Source organism: Micromys minutus (assembly GCF_963924665.1).
Source record: "Micromys minutus genome assembly, chromosome: 16".
NCBI lineage: Eukaryota > Metazoa > Chordata > Mammalia > Rodentia > Muridae > Micromys > Micromys minutus.
The window spans coordinates 16025600-16050313 of record NC_137985.1 but is presented as its reverse complement, the minus strand read 5'-3'; the positions used below and the strand labels follow the sequence as shown (position 1 = coordinate 16050313).

At 36.1% G+C, this 24714-nt stretch overlaps 1 protein-coding gene across 1 annotated transcript; it reads right to left on the bottom strand.

Annotated features, from left to right (window-relative positions):
- Window positions 1-328: 328 nt before the first annotated feature.
- Window positions 329-1252, bottom strand: LOC308430892 (olfactory receptor 7E24-like; the record flags this gene model as incomplete). The annotated part of the gene is made up of 1 exon (XM_080930169.1): window positions 329-1252. One exon carries the CDS (start codon window positions 1250-1252, stop codon window positions 329-331), a length of 924 nt encoding a protein of 307 aa, XP_080786295.1.
- Window positions 1253-24714: the final 23462 nt, after the last annotated feature.

Genomic DNA, 24714 nt, shown 5'->3' with positions numbered 1-24714 from the left:
GTAGTAAAAGCATAACAATAAAAAGCAATCAAATCCAACTCATTCCAAAGTGTTTCTTCTTGGATTCCTTGGAGTTTTATTGTATAAAAACATGATCAGTGCTAATTTTTAGTATTATATATTTAGAAAGCAGGGCAACATAAGTCTACAACATGTAACGTTTCCAGATTCAGCAAGATACACCTTGATTCACTTTATATATGCATTAATTTTTGATCATTTTATATTCAAAAATTTTTGTAATCACTACTTTTTCATTATACTACACTAAGTTATATGACACACAATTTAAGGAACTACACATTAATTGATTATACATGTAGTTATGTTATTTGATTAAAAAGTTTTGAAGGGCTTTCTTGATATCCTTGTTCCTCAGACTGTAGATGAAGGGGTTCATCATGGGAACCACCATGGTATACATTACTGAGGCCACCACACTTTCCTTGGAAGAACTAGAAACATATGAACTAAGGTACACACCTATACCTGTTCCATAAAATAAGCAAACAACTGACAAGTGAGATCCACACGTAGAGAAGGCTTTATATTTTCCCAAAGATGATGGAGCTCTAAAAATTGAAGATATAATTTTATAATAGGAGTAAAGGATTCCCAAGGAAGGGAGAAAACCAACAATGATGTTGGCAAGAAGTATTACTACATTGCTGATAATACTTCCATTACATGCAAGTTTTAGAAGCTCTGGAACATCACAGAAGAAATGAGGTATTTCTAAATTAGTGCAAAATTTTAGCTGTAATACCATCAAGCAGTGTGCCTGTGAGTCCATAAGGCTAATGAAAAATGACACTATGACAAAGCATCTACACAGATGAGGATTCAGAATGACTTGGTAGTGTAGAGGGTGACAAATGGCCATCCATCTGTCATAGGCCATCACTGCAAGTAGTAGGCTGTCCATACACCCAAAAAGGAAGAAGAAAGACACCTGAGTTAGGCAGGCTTCGTAAGTAATGGATTTGCTATTGGTCTGCAAGTTTATCAGCATTTTTGGGATGGTGGTACTGCTGAAGCCCATGTCAGCCAATGAAAGGTGATAGAGGAAGAAATACATAGGGTTGTGGAGGTGAGAATTAGTGCTGATGGCTAAGATGATGAGCACATTTCCAAGCACAGTCATCAGGTATATGAGCAGAAATAGTACAAATAAGATGGGCTGCAGTTCAGGGTCCTCTGAGAGTCCAAGGAGAAGGAATTCCCAGGTACTTGTTAAATTATATGATTCCATGGTGCTGGTATGTCTTTGAGAAAGAAAAATATTACTACTGTAATTAATTAAGTACTATGAAGGCAACTGGCTATATGAATACTTTTGTAATCCAGCAATTTATAAGAAAGCATTCATACCTGAGAACTGTTAATGTTTAGATATAATTTGTTTATTAAAAAATGTTCATGTACTAGGAGCTTTGTCATTATTTAGTAGTTACTTTGATTACTTAAGAACTGGGATCCATGATTTAAATGTAAATAGTGGTTTAGAAGTTGTCTTGTCAATGTAAGAATCCAAGTTCAATCCCAGTAAGTAAAAGGCAGAAAGTTGAAAGGGAAGAGGAAAATATAAAAGAAAAAAAAGTAGAGTGGATAGAAGGAAGAAAAGAAGAAAGTAAAGAAGAAATGAAGGAAGAAAAGGGAAAAGAAGAGATGAGAAAAGAGAAGAGAAAAGAAGAGGAAAAAAAGAGCAGTTCAGAAACAGAAAGAGACAGAAGAAAAGAAATCTCAGGAGAAGTCCACCCTTTAGATAGGTATTTGTCAGAGATTGAGACTTCAGACTCTGTATTCTTCATATAACATATTATGACTTCGTCTTCAGCAGATTTTTATCTCGGCTATTCACAAAGTGAACACAATTGAAGTCATGGTTTGAAAATTTAGAATATGAAACTGTGAGATACATAAACTCTTTTTCTCAAAAAGCTTACCAGTCTTGGATATTTTAATAATAATGAAAACAGGCTAATTTATGAACAATATCACTTTAGTATGAAATTTTTATTTGTGGTTTGAAAGGAAAAAAGCAAGGGAGAACAGTTGAAATTTAATTAAAATCTCACATATTAAAATATATTACAATAGTTATATGAAATATACTTCTCAATTCAATTTAACATGATGATACTGTCTTTTTGTTGTATGGAAAAATAATTGGACATATCTAAATTTATATGTTCAAAGAAAATACATACTTTAATATTTGGGAGTTCTAGGCAAAAGTTTCACTATTCATTCATGTTTTGTCTTTTATTTTTCCTACAATTTTTGACTATGCAGTCTAGTTCCTGGCATGCCTTCAAATTCCAGGATTCCAGATTGATCTGAAACCCAAAATCTTCCTATCTCAGCTTGGTAAATAATGTAGTAACATGTGTGTCAAAATGCCCTATTTCCTGGTTCTTGATATTTATTTCCTATGATTATCTTCATCTTTAATTTTATCACTGGGTGCTTGAAATTTTTAACAGCAGACAGAATAGAGAAACATCAGTTTCTTGTTTGGTTGAAAAGATTTTTAAAGAAGTTAGAATCTACAAGGGCAGAAAACTAAACTATATGAAATTTCTCACATTACCTAATAAATAAACTTAAAAGGCTTAACTAATAACATAGACTTTTAGTACTGTGTAATAAAAATATTGCTTACTGATGCATTTTCCCCACCGATTACAATACACCACATACCATTATTTTTCTAGTATCAACAATGTAACAACTCCTTTCTCTTTTTTGTGTACTGCATAGATTAATACTTACTAGGCTGTAAATAATTTTCACCAGAGAAAGGCCATAGGTGAGCTATATACTCTGGCACTCTTTCTGGGTGTGTGATTATGACCCAGGTTCTATATCCATGACTGGTAGAAAGACAATGATTCATGGCAATTTCAATGTAGTTGATGAAAATGTGAAGAGAAAAAATACATATAAGGTATAAGTTATTCTGGATCAGAATATTTAAACTCTAAAAGGGGAATACAACAGGTTTATTTATGAGATTTTCAGTTGCAATTTCACAGAGCTAATAATGATGCCTCAAATTATTCAAATCTCTAAGGATCATTTAATGAAATTGAGAAGAGAAAGGGCAATAATGAGTATACTGGGAAAAGTGTAACCCTTCTTCTCTCAAGGAGAAGGTTAGTCGTACTATTTTGACCTCCAGGTATTTGATACATTATAAAACCTAAAACAAAACTTTCAATTAAGTGAAGCAGTATGATGTTTGATAAGTGCAATGATTAATGTAATTTGTAGATTATAAGGTTTTCCACACAAATTATCTTATACAATTTCCATTTTTCCTTTGATATCCGTGAGAACAAACTTTGCCTTTTAACTTTCTTCATTAATTAATGCCAAGAAAATATATCATTCTCTATTCAGATTCAATGGTCAGGTGAGATTCTATATCCTATTCAACCGGAATCCATCTATTTCTAATAAATGTTTTTCTCTTGCTTTATTTTATCTTGCTGTCATCTTTTACTATATCATTAGCATCTCATTATGTATAAGGGGCTATTTTCTTTTTTTTAACGACTTTATTTTACAAAACAAAGATAAATGTACAGATTTTAAACATTTGTGCTTAAAATTATACTTTTTTGTCAGTACTGTTTTTTCAGACATTAAAATAATTTTTCACATTAAACCATGTGAATATATTTTTTTTAGTCAGTACTTGATTTTTTTCAAGGTCCCGATAGTACGAATTGAAAACCCAATAGTTACAATAAGCGTAAAGTACATGCAAAACAAAATGAAACATGGAAACAGTCAAAGTCTTCTTGTTTGTAAATACATGTATATATTTTTTTGTTTTCTTTATTTCTTGTACTTCATACAGTCTGTGAGTTGTTTCTGGGGGAGTGCAAGCCTCTGGGGTTAGCATCCCACTATCAGTGACTGCATATTATGTCTGTTCTTTTGTGACTGGGTTATCTCACTCAGGATGATATTCTCTAGAAGCAGCCATTTTCTTAAGAATTTGGTTAAGTCATTGTTTCTGGTGGCTGAGTAGTATTCCATTGTGTATATGTACCACAATTTTTGTATCCATTCAACTTCTGAAGGATATCTGGGTTCCTTCCAGCTTCTGGCTATTATAAATAGAGCCACTATGAACATTGTGGTGCATATATCTTTGTTGTGTATTAAAGTGTCTCTGGGGTATATGCCCAGAAGTGGAATAGCTGGGTCTTCAGGTAGTACTATATCCAATTTTCTGAGGTATCTCCAAACAGATTTCCAGAGTGGTTGTATTAGCTTGCAACCCCACCAACAGTGGAGAAGTGTTCCTCTTTCTCCGCAGCCTCGCCAGCATCTGCTGTCATCTGAGTTTTGGACCTTGGCCAATCTGACTGGTGTGAGGTGCAATCTCAGGGTTATTTTGATTTGCATTTCCCTGATGGCTAAGGATGTCGAGCACTTCCTCAGATGTTTCTCAGCCATTCGATGTTCCTCAACTGAAAACATTTTGTTTAGATCTGTACCCCATTTTTTAATAGGATTGTTTGATTCTCTGGTGTCTAGCTTTTTGAGTTCCTTGTACACCTTGGATATTAGGCTTCTATCTGATATGGTGTTGGTAAAGATCTTTTCCATTTCTGTTGGTTGCCATTTTGTTTTCTTGACATTGTCCTTAGCCTTACAGAAACTTTGCAATCTCATTAAGTCCCATTTGTTAATCCTTGACCTTAGAGCTTGAGCCATTGGTGTTTTGTTCAGGAAATTTTCTCCTGTACCTATGTGTTCTAAGGTTTTCCGTACTATCTTATCTAATAGTTTCAGTGTATCTGGTTTAATGTGGAGATCTTTGATCCACTTACACTTGAGCTTTGTACAAGGAGATAAGAACGGGTCTATTTTCATTCTTTTGCATGCTGAGTGCCAGTTGGACCAGCACCATTTGTTGAATAGGCTGTCCTTTTTCCATTGAATGTTTACTGCTCCTTTGTCAAAAATCAGGTGACCATATACATGAAGGCTCATTTCTGGATCTTCTATTCTATTCCATTGATCCACATGCCTATTTCTGTACCAGTACCATGCAGTTTTCAGCACAATTGCCTTGTAATATAGCTTGAGGTCAAGGATAGTGATTCCCGCAGATGTTTTTTTGTTGTTGAGGATGGATTTCGCTATTCTAGTTTTTTTGTTATTCCATATGAAATTGCACATTGATCTTTCCAATTTCATGAAGAACTGGGTTGGAATTTTGATGGGGATTGCATTGAATCTGTAGATTGCTTTTGGTAGGATAGCCATTTTTAAGATGTTGATTTTTCCAATCCATGAGCATGGGAGATCTTTCCATTTTCTGAGATCCTCCTCAATTTCTTTCTTTAGAGGTTTGAAGTTTTTGTCATACAGGTCCTTTACTTGCTTAGTTAGAGTCACACCAAGGTATTTCATAGTATTTGTAATGATTGTGAAGGGTACGTTTTCCCTAATTTCTTTCTCCACATCATTTGTCCTTTGAGTACAGGAAGGCTACTGATTTGTTTGAGTTAATTTTGTATCCAGCCACTTTGCTGAACTTGTTTATCAGCTGTAGGAGTTCTTTGGTAAAATTTTTGGGGTCACTCAAGTACACTATCATGTCATTGGCAAAGAGTGATGTTTTTATCTCTTCCTTTCCGATTTGTATCCCCTTGATCTCCTTTTGCTGTCTAATTGCTCTGGCCAGGACTTCCAGTACTATGTTGAATAGGTAGGGGGAGAGTGGGCAGCCTTGTCGAGTCCCTGATTTTAGAGGGATTGCTTCAAGTTTCTCGCCATTAAGTTTGATGTTGGCTGTTGGTTTGCTGTATATTGCTTTTATTATGTTTAAGTATGGGCCTTGGATTCCTGTTCTTTTCAGGACTTTTAACATGAAGGGGTGTTTGATTTTGTCGAATGCTTTCTCAGCGTCTAGTGAGATGACCATGTGATTTTGTTCTTTGAGTTTCTTTATATGGTGGATTACGTTGATGGATTTCCTTGTGTTAAACCATCCCTGCATCTCAGGGATGAAGCCTTCTTGGTCATGATGAACGATCGTTTTGATGTGTTCTTGGATTCAGTTTGTGAGGATTTTGTTGAGTATTTTTGCATCAATGTTCATAAGTGAGATTGGTCTGAAGTTCTCTTTCCTTGTAGGGTCTTTGTGTGGTTTAGGTACGAGGGTTATTGTAGCCTCAAAAAATGAATTGGGTAATGTTCCATCTGATTCTATCTTTTGGAATAGTTTGGCGAGTATTGGTGTTATATCCTCAATAGAAGTCTGATAAAATTCTGCACTGAACCCGTCTGGACCTGGGCTTTTTTTGGTTGGGAGGCTTTTGATGACTTCTTCTATTTCTTTAGGTGTTATAGGGTTATTTAGATGGTTTACTTGGTCCTGGTTTAACTTTGGGACCTTGTATTTGTCTAGGAATTTATTCATTTCCTCCAGATTTTACAATTTTGTGGAGTATAAGTTTTTGTAGTAGGATCTGATGATTTCTTGAATTTCCTCAGTTTCAGTTGTTATGACACCACTTTCCTTTCTGATTTTGTTAATTTGGATACTCTCTCTTTGCCCTCTAGGTAGTCTGGCTAGGGTTTTATCAATCTTGTTGATTTTCTCAAAGAACCAACTCTTGGTTTTGTTGATTTTTTCAATGGTTCTTTTTTTTCTATTTGGTCTATTTCTGTCCTAATTTTAATTATTTCTTGCCATCTACTCTTTTTGGGTATATCTGCTTCCTTTTGTTCTACGGCTTTTAGCTGTGCTGTCAGGTTGCTGATGTGAGCTCTCTCCAGTTTCTTTGTGGAAGCACTTAGGGCTATGAGTTTTCCTCTCAATACTGCTTTCATTGCATCCCATAGGTTTGGGTATGTTGTGTGTTTTTTTTTTTTTTTTCTCGTTGAATTCTAGAAAATCTTTAATTTCTTTCTTTATTTCTTCTTTGACCCTGCTATCCTTTAACAGACCATTGTTTAGTTTCCATGTGTATGTGGGCTTTTTGTTGTCTTTGTTGTTGTTAAAGACCAGCCGTAGACCATGGTGATCTGAGAGGATGCATGGGAGTATTTCAATCTTTTTATATCGATGGAGGCTCGTTCTGTGTCCAATTATGTGGTCAATTTTTGAGAAGGTGCCATGGGGTGGTGAGAGGAAGGTGTATTCTTTTACTTTGGGATAGTATGTTCTGTATATATCTATTAATTCTAGTTGGTTCAAAGTCTCTGCTAGTTTTGCAGTGTCCTTGTTCAGTTTCTGTTTCCCTGATCTGTCCATTGGTGAGAGTGGTGTATTAAAGTCTCCCACTATTATTGTGTGGGGTGAAATGTATTTTTTGAGCTTTAGTAGGGTTTCTTTTATGAATGTGGGTGATTTTTTATTTGGAGCATATATGTTAAAGATTGAGAGTTCCTCCTGACAGATTTCCCCGGTAATGAGTAAAAAGTCTCCTTCCTTATCTTTTTTGATAACTTTTGGTTGGAAATTTACTTTATTTGATATTAGAATAGCCACTCCAGCTTGCTTCTTGGAGCTGTTTGCTTGGAAGTTTTTTTCCCACCCTTTTACTCTGAGATAGTGTCTGTCTTTGTCTCTGAGATGAGTTTTCTGTATGCAGCAAAAGGCTGGATTTTGTTTATGTATCCAGTCTGATAGTCTATGTCTCTTTATTGGGGATTTGAGACCATTTATGTTAATAGATATCAAGGAATAGTTGTTCCTGTTTCCTGCTATTATTGCTTTTTTGGTTTGAGTTGCGTCTGTTTTTTTTTTTTCTTGTTTTAGTTTTCTTGTTTAGGGGTTTTCTTGTTCTTACTAGGCTGTATTTTCCCTCATTGTATTGGGTTTTCCACCTATAATTCGTTGTAGTGCTGGATTTGTGGTCAGATATTGTGTGAATTTTGATTTGTCTTGAAATATCTTTGTCTCTCCATCGATGGTGATTTATAGTTTTGCTGGGTATAGCAGCTTGGGCTGGCACTTGTGCTCTCTTAACGAGTGCATGATGTCTGTCCAGACTCTTCTAGCTTTCATAGTCTCTGTTGAGAAATTGGGTGTGAGTCTGATTGGTCTGCCTTTATTTGTTACCTGACCTTTTTCCCTTACTGCTTTTAGTATTCTTTCTTTACTTTGGGGGCTTGATGTTTGTACTATTATGTGTCGGGAGGTATTTCTTTTCTGGTCCAACCTATTTGGAGTTCTGAAGGCTTCTTTTAAGCTCGTGGTCATCTCATTCTTGAGGGTAGGGAAGTTTTCTTCTATGATTTTGTTGAAGATATTTACTGTGTAAGGGGCTATTTTCAAACTTAAGATTCTTTTGCCTCAGTCTACTGGATTTAGAGATGTAGACGGTTTTGGTGATGTTTAACACCTCAGTCTTTGGGAAAAAGTGTTTAGAATATACAGTGTAAGGATAGAGACTTAATGAAAATTATATGTTGCATATTTCAGTTCTTATTTTTGAGATTCTTGAATTACAATTCTATGTGTGAATTTCTGACAGGTTGAATTTTAGTTTACTGATTAAGAAAAGTCAGACACCTATTAATTGGATGGGGATGAAGTATAATAATTATACTTGTGCGTATTGTAGAGAGTAAGTTTTAAGGAGACCAAATGGCAAGAATACATACATCTATACATAAGAATATATACACATATACTTGTACACACACATGCACATATAAAGATAAAAATAAAAGTACACAAACATATATAAGAAATTAAATGTCAAAATAGATATATTTTTAAATGATTATATGACAGGAACATTGATATATTCTGAGAACTCTGATTAAAACTATCTGACTACCAAACTGAGTCTAGAGAATAAAATGTAGAAAAGAAAAAATATGTATGTCAGTGACTTTCTCTGTGTATTTAACACTTTGCCATATTATTATATGTGAAAACATTCAGATAATGATGCTATAATCAACATGACCCTCTAGAAAAACAAAAGTTTTGGCACCTTCTCCTGTGTCTCCTGTAAATATGTAGTTTGGAGAATCTTCACGTTTCGTATTTTTATTTGCCTTTTGCTTTTAAAATAATAAAAAAATTTTGTTAATTATGGTGATCTTTACCTTTTTGATTAATGTTAGGGGGCATGAATCTATTCTATAGAAAATGCATTTTGAGAGGAAAAAAGTAAAATTATACATTTTTCTCCCATAAGTTTATAAAACACACAGTGAAAAGTCTAGTGGTCCTATTCTAAGGAAATGCAATCCTCTATGGGAAATGCATCCATGCACCCAGGAAAATAGGAGAAAAAAGCTGTTTACAGAAAACACACATTGAGCTAGAGCTGATGTCATGAGTTAGATCCATTCATGGGTAGAAAAAAGGGTCATTAGAAATCAAATGGCCAAAAATGTCTCTCAGGAGACAAAGAGAAATAAAATGCCCAAAAAGAAAGTGGAAATTATCTAACAGTCTGTGACATGGGTGTCTTTGAGATAATGTATGCTGTTCAGTTGACTAGAACTACATGCCCTTAAATGAAATACTTGACCTTTGGAGACATATTATGCAAGGTCCTGGCAGACAGATACCCATCTTATCATATTAATTTTATTGGTAAAGAGAAACTGACCTTGTGAAATTTCTGTTTTTCCCTGGTCTGAGTCTTTCTGTTTAGTTCATTGCCACCAGCACTGCCATTCTGGTCTTTCCACTTTTGGCCTAATGGCATGTAACTTAGGCTGATATATTCCACACCATCAGTGATTTCAAAAGGGTAAATTCATGAGGAAGTATAATCTAAATGCCATATGTGCCAGTAAAAGTATCCAAATGTCAGTGTTTATTCAATAATACTGGTAACCCATTAGACTTCATTCTGATAACAAATGTCTTACACCCATGCTTAGTTCCTGATGCTGTAACAAATAGAAGCAGCTTTGACTTATAGCTAGCAATTTTGTTGTTTCATGTGATGCAGAATCTCATGGTTTCTTGCTGAGGAAGACTCATATGACAAGCCTCATGAGATATTTGGAGACAGTAAAATTCATACTCAGTGGAAAGTGATGGTGCCACACTTGCAATCTAGGTGTGCAAGGCTTCATTTGTCTTGAGTCTTCACTGATCCTTACTCTGTTGAGAGACACATGGCAGAAAATTTTTCAAGGCTTTCCAGCTGGACCCAGTCATTCCTGATGACTCATGCTAATTCAGTTGGAGGCCTGTTGTTTACTGCTGGCTCCTGCCACTGCTGCTGATTTGTATTTGGTATCATAACACTACTAAATTGGACTGCTAGTATCCTGACAAGGAAGACTGAAATAGTACCCCCCAAAAACTACTTCTAAACAAGTATAAATCCTCTCATGCTATTTACCATTTTTTCCCTTACCTTGGGTTGGTGGGCTAGAAGGTGGGTCAAAGTACCGGAAAACCTTTATTAAGGTTTTGAAAAAAAATCTAAGTCTACCCAACATGGCTTTTAGGCAAAATGGGTAATTCTGCTTTGAATGTGATAGAGATCAGGTTATGAGAGGTTAGCAATATTCTTAAGGAGATTGACAAAATTAAAGCTATGTCCTCTGGGAGGTCTCTTGCATTGTTTCCAGAGGGTTGTTTTTGTTGTTCTTGTTGTTGTATTTTGTGTTTTTTGTGTATGCACTTTTGAAAAAAGATGTCCAGAAAAGTTCACAACTGTCTTAAGTTAGAGAGAATTGCAGGGTTGGGTAAGCATGTAAAAAGTTTGCAAATAGAGTTAGAAGTATTTGGGCAGCAAAAGGAGCCAGTCAGCAAGCAAGATGTTTCAGGCTTGGTGTGCAAGATAAAAAATCTACTTCAAAATAAAAAGAGGAAGCAAAATAGGCTGTGAAATGAACTGCCACTTCCTATTTTACCATTTGGTAATTGTTATTTTTTTCAGATACTTGTCAAGAACTCTGATAGTTGGAGTATAATTTTATTTGTTTTTCTGAATTTAAAAATATGATTTAAAATGTTTTTAAGATAATAAACACTAACCAGAAATATGCACTTCCATTCTGACACATAACTGCAGGTTGAAAAATTAATACTCCATCTTCAAATGTTTTACAAAGTCACAAAAGAATGTATGTTAAAAAGACTATATATTATTACATTAAACATATTCAACAAAGCATGAGTTTATCATAAAGATCCTTATTATACGTCAGAGAACATATGAACAAAGATTTTGGGACAGGATTTAACTTTCAGAGATTTTCCTTCAAACTCACCAGTGTTGGAATTAGTTTCTACCATTCAAAGCTATATGATAATTACCAATGAAAGGAAGTTTTTTTAAGAATCAATGACCAATTCTTTATCATTATTACACAACAGGCAAACATCTTTATGTTCTTTATGAAAAGGCAACTAAATTCGATCATATTAAATTACATGTGAAGGAATTATGAAAAATTTAAACATCTAAACATTGTTTACTATTTTCAAAAAGGCTATACATGCATCCACAACATCATTTGATCATAGCTAATCTTTACACACTCTTACAAATCTACTCGTGCTTCCCCTTCACATCTCCCTCCTGGTTTCAGGTATGACTTTTGTAAGTGTTATTAATTAGTTGATATTTAACACCTATGTGCTCAATTATTGTTGCAGGTATGTGTATGAGCCTGGAGAATAAGGGACTTTCCCAATAGCCATGGTTTAAAAGTGATTTCCTCACTTTAATACACATTAGCTAGAAATTGTCAATATCATTTTGTCTATGGGTATAGCCTAAAGACCCTGGAGAATTGTAAATTCAGTACATACTTCAAACATACTACCAGTTTAAAAGTCAATCTATTGACCCCCTTCATACAAGTTTTGCTCTGGTTTCAATTAATATCAACATTTTATGGAAAATAGACCGCAGCATGCAGATGTTGAGAATCATATGTTTTATTCTATTTTATTTTTGCAGAACTAATGATAAAAAGCAGGCCTTTGACTTCCTTGGCATATAATCTTCCACTGAGCTAAATCCCCAACCTTTCATATGCTTAGTTTACAAATAGAGCTCTGCATTTCTCCTCAATGTCCATTGAATGAATAAGAAAGAGAAAAACTTAAAGGTATCACAGGATTCAGCAGTGTAGTGCACTTTATTTTGCTTTGAATTTGTTTTTGTTTTGTTTTTATTTTTGTTTTTGAGACAAGGCTTCATTATGTATTTTTGTCCAACCTGAAACTCACTCTGTAGACTTGCTTGGTGCTGACCTTGTAGAGAGTATCCTGCCTTTGCCTCTCAAGCACTATGAGTAAAGACATTTATTACCATTCTGCTTGTACAGTGCTTTTTAAAAAGCAAATGGGATATCATATTTCTCCAAAATTCCATTAAATTTCAGCCTATAGACTGGGATGATAGTTTAGCTGTAAAACATCTGCTTAGCACACATAAGACCACAAGATAAAAACCAGAAAAGTTGTTTCTACCACAGGGAAGATAGATAATTAGCAGTCTAAGTCCATACTTTGGTGTGGAGAGTACAAAGTCTTTATGGTATAAAATGCCCCCAGCACCCACCCCCACATAAGGTGTGTGTGTTTGAAGTTGTCATCACTGTCATATAATACTTGAAAAAAACACATTGCAAGACAGAAAAACTTTATTTTGCCCCATGATTCTAGAGGTTCAGTTCATAATTAGTTGGCTCAGATGCTTTGTGACCTATAGATGTATTGCCTATGATTGTCAGATAGGCCCATTGATGCCATAGCAGTTAAATAAAAACTCAAAAGTCATGACAAAGAAGAAAAACTCAAAACCTCAAAATTACCAAATTTTCTCTCAATAAGCCTTACCTTCTGAAGGTCCTATTACCTTTGAACAGAGTCAGTTTATATGTCAGTCTTTAACACATAAGATATTTGATCATACTCAAGATAAATTATATTATGGCCACATAAATCAGTGTTGAGTTACACAACATTAAATGTATTGAAAACTCCATAAGCTATGCCAGCATCAGTCCATAAAATAATGTTTATCAAGTTTGATTAATTTAAAATATTTTCTTCTTTTACAAAATTTATTATTTTGTTACACTCCGATCATAGTCCACAATTCTCCCTTACTCCCAGTTCCATCCTTACAAATCCTTAACTTAACTAGTCTCTATCTTTCTCTTAAGAGAGTGGAAATCCCCTCTTGGCTTCGACACCACCTTGGGACATAAAGTCCAAGCAGGAATAAGTACTTCTTCTTCAACTGAGACACAACCAGGCAATCTAGGTAAAGACAAGGTATCTAGTGACAGGCAACAGAGTCAGAGACAAACCCTACTACAATTGTTAAGGAACTCACATGAAGAGCAAGCTGCACATCTGTTAAAATGTTGGAGGGGGCTAGGTCCAACTGTTGCTTGTTCTTTGGTTGGTACTTCAGTCTCTGTGAGACCCTATGGTTTAGTTGACATTGTATGTTTTCTTGCAGTTTCCTTGACCCCTCTTACTTACTTTGTTCTGTCCTCATCTCTTCCTCAAGACTCCCCGAGTCCCACCTGATGTTTGGATTTAGATTTCTGCAACTGCTTCCATCTAGTAATAAACAAACCATTAAAAAGACAGTTATGGTAGCTTTATGTTTTCAAGCAGAGAAGAACATTATTATTAGTGTCATGGCTTAACTCTTTCCATTAGAATGAGTCTTATATGGGTCCGCCATTGGTTGGGCTCTTAGTCTTTGGTCCTGTTGTTATCCTTGAGCAACTTATAGGCAGAATACATTTTGGGTTAAAGGTTTTATAGAAGATTGGTGTTTCCTTCCTGTCATTGAAGGTCCTACCTGCCTGCAAGAGGTTGCCAGTTCAGTCTCAGTATTCACTACTGGTAAGAATTTCAGATAGAGTTAATCCTACAGACTCCTAGAATCTCCACTTATGCTAGGTCTTCAGCTCATTCCAGAGATATCTAACACTCATCTTCATTCTTGGTCCTAGCTCTCTCCCACATCACTGCCCCCAAAGTCATTCCTATATATGTCCTTATACCTTCTCACACACAGTTCCCTTTCTCTATCCACCTATGATGACGATTTTTCAATTATGAGTGAAATTCGCACATTTTCATTTAGGTCCTTTTATTACCTAGTTGTTTTGGGTCTCTGGAGTATAGCATGGCTATTCTACACTTTATGTCTAATGTACAATTGTAAGTGAATACATATCATATGCATCATTCTGAGTCTGCATTACCTTAATCGCCTGATGTTATTAAGTTCCAACCATTTGCCAAAAAATTTTCATGATGCCTTTGTGCACCCCCTTTAAAGGATATTCACTGTATTTACATTTGAAATGTTATGCCCTTTCCCTCAATGCACCCCACCTTGCCTCCATGAAGGTGCTCTCTCTTCCCAACACCATCTCTCATCTCAGCAACATGGCATACCCACCCACTGGAAAAATGAGCCTACACTGGACAAATGTCTCTCCTTCCATTGATGACAGACAATGCTATCCTCTGCTACATATGCTAATGGAGCCATGGGTCACTCCACATTTAATCACTATTGGGTTTTTAGTCCCTAGGAGCTGTGAAAGGTTTGGTTGGTTGATAAGGCTGTTCTTCCCATTGGGTTACAAACCTTTCAGCTTCTTAAGTCCTTTCTCTAGCTCCTTCATTGGGGTCCCTGTGTTCAGTCTGATGGTTAGCTGCAAACATCCTCAGCTGTATCTGTATGACTCTGACAGAATCTCATAGAAGGCATCTATATCTGGGTCTTGCCAGTAAGAATTTTTTGGCATCAGCAATAGTGCTTGGGTTTGGTGGCTGCATATGGGATGGATCACCAAGTGAGGTGGTCTATGGATGATCTTTTCTTCAATATCTGCTCTTCTATTTGTCCTTTTATTTCCTCCTGTAAGTGTTTTGTTCACTCTTCTAAGAAGGACTGAGACATCCATATCTTGGCATTCCTTCTTTTTGAGCTTCATGGGGTCTGTGAATATTCAGAGCTTTCTCCATCAGCACTTTAACTTCCTCTAGGTCTCTCTGCAAATCCTCCAAAGTGGAAGCCATGCTATGGCATGTCAGACCTAAGGCAGGAGCTGCAGCAGTGCACGAAAGCAGACAGGAAAGCTGAGCTTACTACCCATGAGCTTCATAGCATCGACAATGAGCTACACTGACCCGGTGGGACTCGGCTGCTCACCCTTTGCACTAGATGGTTCTGGAACCTTAGCAAGCCTCCACTCCTTTTGTGATTTCTTCATTGTTTTTATTTCTGTTTTCCGTTCCTTTATCTGTTTGTTTACACTCTCTGTTAGCTCTTTAAATGAATTTTGTGTTTCCCCTTTAAGGGCTTCAAATTGTGTGTATACTTCTGGCTTTCCTGTACTTCTCTAAGTGTGTTTTTTATGTGTTTCTCAAGGATCTCCATCATCATCATGGAGTATGATTTTAAGTCTGAATCTTGCTTTTCTTGTGAATTGGTTTATCCTCTATTTCTGTGTTGGGAGAACTGAGTTATGAGGTTGCATGTTTCTCTTGGTTTCAGTTTCTTAGATTCTTGCACTTGCCTCTTGCATCTTGTTATCAGTTATGCTAAGAGCTCCTGTTGTCTCTTACTGGAGCTTGTCTTTCCTGTGGATCTCCAGAGGTAACTTTTTCCTGGGTTTTCAGCTCTCTGCGTAGGCTGTTAGTTCCAAAGGCAGGGCCCAGTTCTAATGCAACTGGGCCAGTTCAGCCATTGCATGGTAGTACCTGTTTCCAGGCAGCACAGTCCCCTGCACCATGAGAGTTCTGGGCAGCCATTCCTGGGATAGACAGTGGGAGGAAACTTTGACTCACCCCTCCACTAAGGAGTTAGAGCCCTCCTGCAGCTCTTCAGAGTGGCCAGCAACCTGCAGGCCAAGCCACCAGTCCTGATCAGTGTTCAGCTATCTATGGGCTGTCTGTGAGTTCTGATGGTAAAGGACCAGCACTAGCTCTGCAGATGTAGACCCATGAGTTCTGTAGGGAGAATGCTCCTTCATCTCCCCTGGGTGCTCAGTTCTCTGCGGGCAGGCCACCAGTTCTAATGTTCGTGCGCCTGATCTGTCTGTGGATCTGGGCGAGATGAACGCTGGACTAGTCAAATCCCAGAGTGCACAGTGATCCCTGCGCCCCCAGAGTTCCCAGGGTTCCTCCACATACAATCAGTGGAGAGAAAGCTTGGACTCTGTCAGCTAATTGAGGAAAGCACTCTTGTGTCTCCCTTGGCACTCAGTTCTCTGCGGGCAGGCCAACAGTCCTGATATCAGTGTGTCTGATCAGTCTGTGACTCTAGGCCAAGATGGAGGCTAGACCAGTCCACTCTCCTGGAATACCTTGGTTTCTCCATCTATGGTAATTGAGAGTTTTGCTTGATATAATAGCCTGAGCTGTCATTTGTGTTCTCTTAGTGTTTATATGACATCTTTACAGGATCTTCTAGCTTTCACAATCTTGAAGGAAAGAAAATAAAAGTTGCTTGGTCTGCCTTTATGTTACTTGCCCTTTACTCCTTACTGCTTTTAGTATACTTTCCTGGTTTTGAACATTTGGTGTTTTGATTATTATATTTCAGGAGAAATTTCTTTTCTGGTCCAATCAATTTGGAGTTCTGTAGGCTCCTTGTATGTTCATAGTTATTTTTTTTTCTTTAGGTTAGGGAAGTTTTCTTTCATAATTTTGTCGAAGATATTTACTGGGCTTTTTATTGGTAGTCTTCACTCTCTTCTATGCCTACTGTCCTTAGGTTTGGTCTTCTTATTTTGTCCTGGATCTCCTGAATGTTTTGGTTTAGGTGCTTTTTTATTTTTGCATTTTCCTTGACTAATATATCAGTGATTTCTATGGTATCTTCTGCCCCAGAGATTCTCTCTTCCATCTCTTGTATTCTGTTGGTGATGCTTGTGTCTATCACTCCTGACCTCTTACCTGGGTTTTCTATCTCCAAGTTTGTCTCTCTTTGTGTTTTCTTTATTATCTGTTTTTGTTTTTAGATCTGGGATAGTTTTGTTCAATTCCTTAACCTTTTTACTTGTGTTTTCCCATGTTTCTCTAAGGGTTTCTACTTGTTTACCTGTGTTTTTCTGTATTTTTTAAAAGGAGTTATTCATATGCTCCTTGGGGCCCTTTATCATCAACATGAGGTATGATTTTAAACCCAGATCTTGATTTTCTGGTTGTGTTGCTTGCTGAGGTTGGGAGAGCTGCGTTCTGAATTTGCCAGGTTGTTTTGGTTACTCTTGCTCATGTTCCTGGGTTTGCCTCTTGCCATCTTGTTATATTTGTTGTTAATTGACCTTGTTGTCTCTGTTTGGAGCTTGTCTCTCCTTTGGGTCTGTGGACCCATGAGCTCCAGAGGAAAATAGGTTCTGGGTGCTCAACTCACTATGGGCGGGTTGTGATTTCTGATGGTAATTGGCAGGCTGCATATCTTGGCACAATTGGAATCTGAAAGTGTCCAGACCCAGGCAACACCATGATACCCATGCCCTGAGAGTTCCAGGCAGTCTCTCCTCACATAGTCAATGGAGAGAAAGTGGGGCCTTACCCATGAGCACAGGAAGGAGCGTGCTCCTGAGGCTCCTCTGGATGCTCAGCAGTCTGTGAGTTCTGATTGTGATGGGTTGGCTCTGATGTTGTTTTTAATTGCTAAGCAGTATATCGTACTATATGATTGTCTTGATAAATGACATTTTCTTTATACAGTCTCCTGTTAAGTCACATCTAGCCTGTTTCTAGTTTCTGGCTATTATGAATCTAACTGGTATAAAAATATTTGAGCAAGTGTCCCTGTGGTACAGGGAGAATATTTTGATATATGCCTGAGAGTGGTATACATGTCTCTTGTTTTAGAAATAGTCACAGATTTTGAAAAACTAATTTGATTGCCACAATGATTGTACAAGTCTGCACCCCCAACCAGCATGGTAGATTATTCCCTTGTGCCCATGTTCACCAGCGCCATTGTCACTTACTTGTTGATCTTTTGTTTGATACAGTTCTTGATTTTTCTGTTGATGGTTCCTTCACTGCTTAAGTTTTCTTTTAATTTTTTTCATGCTTTTGAAATTTTACAGGGTACAGTTTTCCCCTGAGGTTATTCTTTACTCCTGTTTTTATCAATAGATTTTAAATGTTGTTTTATTTCTTTGAGCACTGCTCTTTCTTCCAGCATTACATTTTTGATGCTCTTTTTTAACTTAATTTGTATAGTTTTTACTGTTTGTTTCTATTCACTATAAATCTGTCTAATTTTAACTAATTACTAATACCTACACGACTCTGTCAGTAGTAAGCTGTTTTTGTCAACATTATCAATCTAAAACTTTTCAATTTACTGCTCAGAAAATTTTTAGGATAAGTTCAGAAAGCAGCCCAAGAATTTTTGCAAAAATTTAAAAACACAATGCTTTCTATGACACACATTGATTATTTCTCCATCTGATAATGCTAGAGACCCAACAGTTCACACAATACATTCAAAGCATCAATATGCACGTTCCTAGTAATATGGATCATTAAGAATCCACCCACCCACATGATACTTAAAGTGTTCAACCATCTTTCTGATCCAATGTCTCAAAGTTCACATCCCACCAATAAGCAGCATAGTCATATCAGGCAACTATATGTCTACTACTATATCACTTCTTGATGCCAAATTTCATCTTAGTTTTAGTTCAATTACTCTTTTCCTATTGAGAAATTGAATGCTACTATTGTGGTAAGTATTAATAATATGGCACAACCAGTTACAGTTGGTCACTGATCCAAGCTGACCCCTTGTTCTCTCTGAGCTATGTGGGCTGCAAGTTGTTCCAGAGTGTCAACTCGCCACACTGCTTCCTGGCATTTTCTCCAGCACTAGAGAGCCAGATAGGGCTAAGATATATTTACAACATAGGCTGTTACCCTATTGTTAGTATCTCTCCCAACTGCATCTCTGCTAGCTGCAACCTCTGCCTACACTCCAACCTGTTAAATATATTCAAAACTCCAGAAAATGGCTTTATCTCATATTTACTTAGCAAATTTATACTCTGAAAAATGTTCACAGCATAAACTCATAAGATACAATTTGCCTACTTAGACAAGTCAAATCATCCTGTACAATTCCATACCTCATAAAATATTCTTAACAAAATGCATCTATGCAGAGACATGCAAAGAGATTCATCTGTATTTCTCCATGTTGCTTTCTCCTGGCTTCTCCTGCTCTAGCTTGTTTCTCTCTTTTTAAAACTTTGTTGCCACTTACTCTTCCTTCTTGTCCAATGACAGGCCTAATTTTACCTGTTTCTGCCTTCTTTTAATTCCAACCACATGCTACCATAATAAATAAAAACCAAAAAACTCATATACACTATAAAAGTAAGCACAACCATGAAAATGGAGGAAATAAAAAGTCACACTTGAAGAATGAGTAAAAAATATAAATAAAAAGGAAAGGGAAGGCCATACCTCCTAGGTATGATGTAGAAGGGTGTTTATTATAGATAAAAATATACATATAAAACTAGATAGCCTAGAGAAAGACAGGGAGATCTGCAAGAGTCCAGAGTGAACATGAAATTGACTAGCATGAGTCATATGGGAAGAGGGAAATGGGAAGGAGAGGGGTTTTAGGTGTAACAGGCAAGAGGAAAAGGTACAAATAGGTCAGAAAATGAATGTGACCAAATTATTTATACAAAAACAACTCAGTACCCTGGACTGAAAATTTAGGGTATTGCCTGGAATACAAAAGCTAGGTAGACCTTTTATCAGGTAGAGGTTGAATGGGTACTGGGAGAACTTGGTGGCTAAGTATTTTTTGATGTTTTAAATAGTCACCTCATATAGAAAATAGATATATAGATAGACAGACAGACAAACAGATAGATAGTAGCATTAAAGGCCGAGTAAACATAATGTATTTACTCTAGGACATGGTGATCTTGAATTGGTGGGAACTTCAAAGGCCCATGAAACAAGAAGCAGAGGAGGAGAGCATCAGGGATTAGGTATGGGGTTCTTGTACCCTTATGTATTTTCTTTATGTCACTTTTACATTGTTAAATCATATTCTGTATTAGTTTGAGGTCCTGATTATTCTATCTCATTGTTTGGATTTTTGGAAATTGTCTTCTGACTATTAAATACTAGGACCCAAAGAAATAGAAATGTTGGAAACGAAATAAATATTGTGAAAAATCACCTACAAAAGACAAAATTACAGTATTTTTTATGCATGAATATAAGGACAGGAAAGAAACTGAATCAAAACTACAGGGTCTTAAGCAGTTATTTAAAGGGAGTAATACATGATGAACAGAAAAGTGTAATTCTAGAACTGAATCTTGAATATTTATAAAATATAAAAGTGGTGAAGGAAGTCTTATAGGACTGTACCAGTTACACAATGCATTGAGTGGAGAAAAGGGAATCTTTCGATCATGAAATTGGAAAAATTAAGAAATGTTTTAAAGATGGGAGATGGAAATTGAATAAGATCTGAAAAAGAGACTGAATAAAAATTAAAGTTCCTTCAAAATACAGGGTCTTTATAAAATAGAATAAAGAGGCATTTTACAGCTTGTACTCGTCTAAGGTTTTAGTCCACTGTAGCCATCCTCTCTGTTTCTCATTATCTTTCCCACAAACCCCAACTGGAGCATACAAGCCCTTAAAACATTCTTTACTGAAGCTTTTCTCCCAGTTATTCCTTCACAGAAGGATTTTCACATCATAAAAACCAGAGATAATCAGAAGGAGGAGCATTATTAAATTGTTATGTGTCTCAGGGTTGGAATTCTCAAGATTCTTCATTAGTGAAATTGTTCTGATGGCTTTGCATTCTCCAAAGTTGTTTCCCTGGGGTATCAAAAGAGGAAAGTTGAAAACTGTTAATTAATTTTGTGTTTATGTAGTTAATAACAAAGGGAGATTGATTTATTTTTTCCAATGGAGAACACTTTATTCAGGTTCAGTTAAAAGTTATGCTATGCCTCCCTCACCCCAAAGGAATCTGTGACACATCTTTTAACAATATTTTTAGCTTTTAAAAATACATCCACAATATTACAAGGGAAAATAATATTGTTTGTATTATAGTCTTCCATGGTTATTTTACAATATTGTTAATTAATTATTTAACTTGACATTTGAAGCATTACCCATATAGTCAATATATTTTTAGTATTTTATATTAGTTGTAAATTAAAATTCAGAATTAACATATGCATGAAATTATTATTTTATATGAGAATATTTCTCATTACCAATTATATTTACTGTGCTGTACAAATTATTACATGTTTTTTAGTCTAAAAATAATTCTGTTATGACCTTCCAATTGTCTTGACCAATGAAGACCCTTTTATCTTTCTTTAGGGTAAATTAGGGAAATTGCAAATATCGATAAGATCATGTGGAATTTTTCTTACTTTGTTTCTTTTCAACACACACACTCTCTCTCTCTCTTCTGACACACTAATTTTCTTGTAATTATACCCTATGTAATCACTATATAATACACTAATTTGGTTTTTCTTTGTAATTTTCCTTTTTTATTTAAATTCTAAAAGCCATGTTCAGACAACCACCAGTGCACCTTTTGGTGAATGTATTAATTCCAGCACTTTGGAGGCAAAAGTAGACACATCTCTGAATTTGAGCTCCACATGGTCAACATATCAAATTAGGCTACATGGAGGAACCCTGTCTTGAGAATGGTAACAGACAATAGTGTTCAAGGAACCAGTTTTTATCACAGACTTATAAATATTATTACTATTATCATTATTATTATTATGGATAAATTATCAATGTGTAAGATAATATTTAATTTTATATTTCTATGTATGCATAGTAACTCAAGGTTATAGATAAAGTTTATGTGTGTGTGTGTGTGTGTGTGTGTGTGTGTGTGCATGTGCATGTGTGTGTGTCTTATGAAACATATATTTCAGTGTAGGCAATCATAACTACAAGTAATTCTCTTTAAAAACCTGCATTTTGTATATTCTACATATTCTTATTTCATTAACTAACTCTGTTCTTTGACAGTTTCTCACAAATACATGGTATATACTTAACAACTCTCACATCCTACTCTCTTCTAACTCTACTGCCTTCTCAGCTCTCTTCTCTAGAAATGACTTACTCACATTCCTGTGTATATATTTTGTTTCTGACAGACTGATATTTGTTACGTGCATCTGTCTTACATAAGTTAGAAGCTCCCTGTTGAAACTTGATGGCTAAGCAGTGTGTACATAATTGCCAATTTACAAGAATATATCAATAACCTGTTATTCAGTTATAACTTATAGTGCCCCTAGAGCCCCTCCCAATACTGTCCCATATTCTTGTGTGATGTATTTTTATTTTATCTCATTGTACAAAACTTTTAACCAGTGTTTGATTTTAGTAAATTATTATACTCCAATGCTTATAATTCAACAAACATATGTTTGTAAAATATATGAATGTTGTCTTGCCATCCAAACCCTTTTGTGATATGAGGGTGCTCCCACACCCAGCCACCCACTCCTGCATCACCAACAGCATACCCCTAAGATGGGTACTAAGCTTCCAAAGGACTAAAGGACTCTTCTCCCATTGATACCAGACAAAGCATTCTTCTGCTACATATGCAGCTGAAACCATTGGTCCCTCCGTGTGAACTCTGGTTGGTTGATTAGCCACTGGAAGGTCTGGGGGTTCCAGATTGTTGATATTGTTGTTCTTCCTATAGGGTTTACAATAACCTTCTGCTTCTTCATTCCTTCCCTAACTCTTCCATTGTGTGCCATTGCCCAGTCCAGTATTCGGCTATGAGCATTAGCATCTTTATTGTTTAGTCTCTGGTAGAAATTATCAGGGGACTGCACCAGGCTCCTGTCAGCAAGCACTTGGCATCAGCAATAGTGTCTGGGTTTTTGTCAGCAGATGAGATGGATCCCTAGGTGGGCAGTCTCTGGATGGCCTTCACTTCAGTTTAGAACTAAAGCATGAAGACTTTGGTCTTCCTTCTTTTGAACTTCATATGATATATGAGTTTCATTGTGGGTATGCCAAGCTTTTGGCCTAATATCGACTTGATGGAGAGTGCATACAATGTGTGTTCTTTTGTGACTGGGTTACCTCACTCAGGATGATATTTTCTAGTTCCATCCATTTGCCCGTGAGTTTCATGTAGTCATTGTTTGTAGTAGTTGAGTAATACTCCATTATGTAAATGTCCCACATTTCCTGTATCCATTACTTCTTTGAGAAATATATGACTTCTTTCCAGCTCTGACTATTATAAATAAGGCTTATATAAACATTGTGGAACACATGTCCTTGTTATATGTTGAAGTATCTTTTGGATATATGTGCAGGAGTGTTATAGTTGGGTCCTCACAACTATTTCCAGTTTTCTGAGGAACTGCCAGACTAATTTTCATAGCGATTGTACAAGCTTGTAATACTACCAGCAATGGAGAAGTGTTCCTCTTTTTCCACGTTTTCAACAGTATCTGCTGTGATCTAAGTTTTTGATCTTAGATATTCCGGTATTAAAATCTCATGGTCATATTGATTTGCATTTCTCTGATGACCAAGGATGTTGAAAATTTCTTTAGGCATTTCTCAGCCATTTGATATTCCTCAGTTGAGACTTCTTTGTTTATCTCTGTACCCCATTTTAATAGGTTTATTTTATTCTCTGGATTCTAAATTATTGAGTTCTTTGTATATACTGGATATTAGCCCTTTACTGGATATAGGGTTGGTAAAGATCTTTACCAAATCTGTGGGTTGCCATTTTGTCTATTAACAGTGTCCTTTGCCTTACAGAAGTCTTTTAGTTTCATAAGGTTCCATTTATCAGTTGTTGATCTTAGAGTTGGAGCCTCTGCCATTCTATTCAGGACAATTTCCCCTGTGCCCAATTGTTCAAGGCTCTTCTCCACTATATCCTCCATTAGATTCAGTGTATTGAGTTTTACGTGGAGGTTCTTGGACTACTTGGACTTTTTCTTTGTACAAGGTGATAAGAATAGATCAATTTGTACTCTTCTACATGCTGACTACAACTTGAACTAACACCATTATTTGTTGAAATGCTCTCTTTTTACACTGGGTGGTTTTGGTCTTTTTGTCAAAGTTAAGATGGGCATAGAGGTGTGGGTTTATTTCTGGATCTTCAATTCTATTTCATTTATTTCCCTGTCTGTATCTGTAGCAATGGAATACAGTTTTTCATCACTTTATCTATGTAATACAGCTTGAGGTCAGGAATGGTCATTTCCCCAGAAAATTTTTTACAGTTGAGAATATTTTTTGCTATTCTGGTTTCTCATTTCTCATGAATTTGAGAATTACTCTATGTCTATGAAGAACTGAATTAAAATGTAATGAGATTGCATTAAATCTGTAGATTACTTTTGGTAAGATGTCTATTTTTACACTTTAATCCTGTTGATCCATGAGCATGAGAGATATTTACATCTTCTGAGGTTTTCTTTGATTTTTTTTTTCTTTAGAGAGTTGAATTTATTGTCATACAGATCTTTCACTTCCTTGTTTAGAGTCACAGCAGAATATTTTATGCTATTTGTGACTATTGTGTAGGGTGTTTGTTTTTTTTTCCCCTTATTTATTTCTCAGCTTGCTTATCCTTTGAAAAGTGTAATACTACTGATTTGTTTGGGTTAATTTTCTTTATCCAGACACTTTTCTTAAGTGGAATTTTGGGGTCATATTTGAAT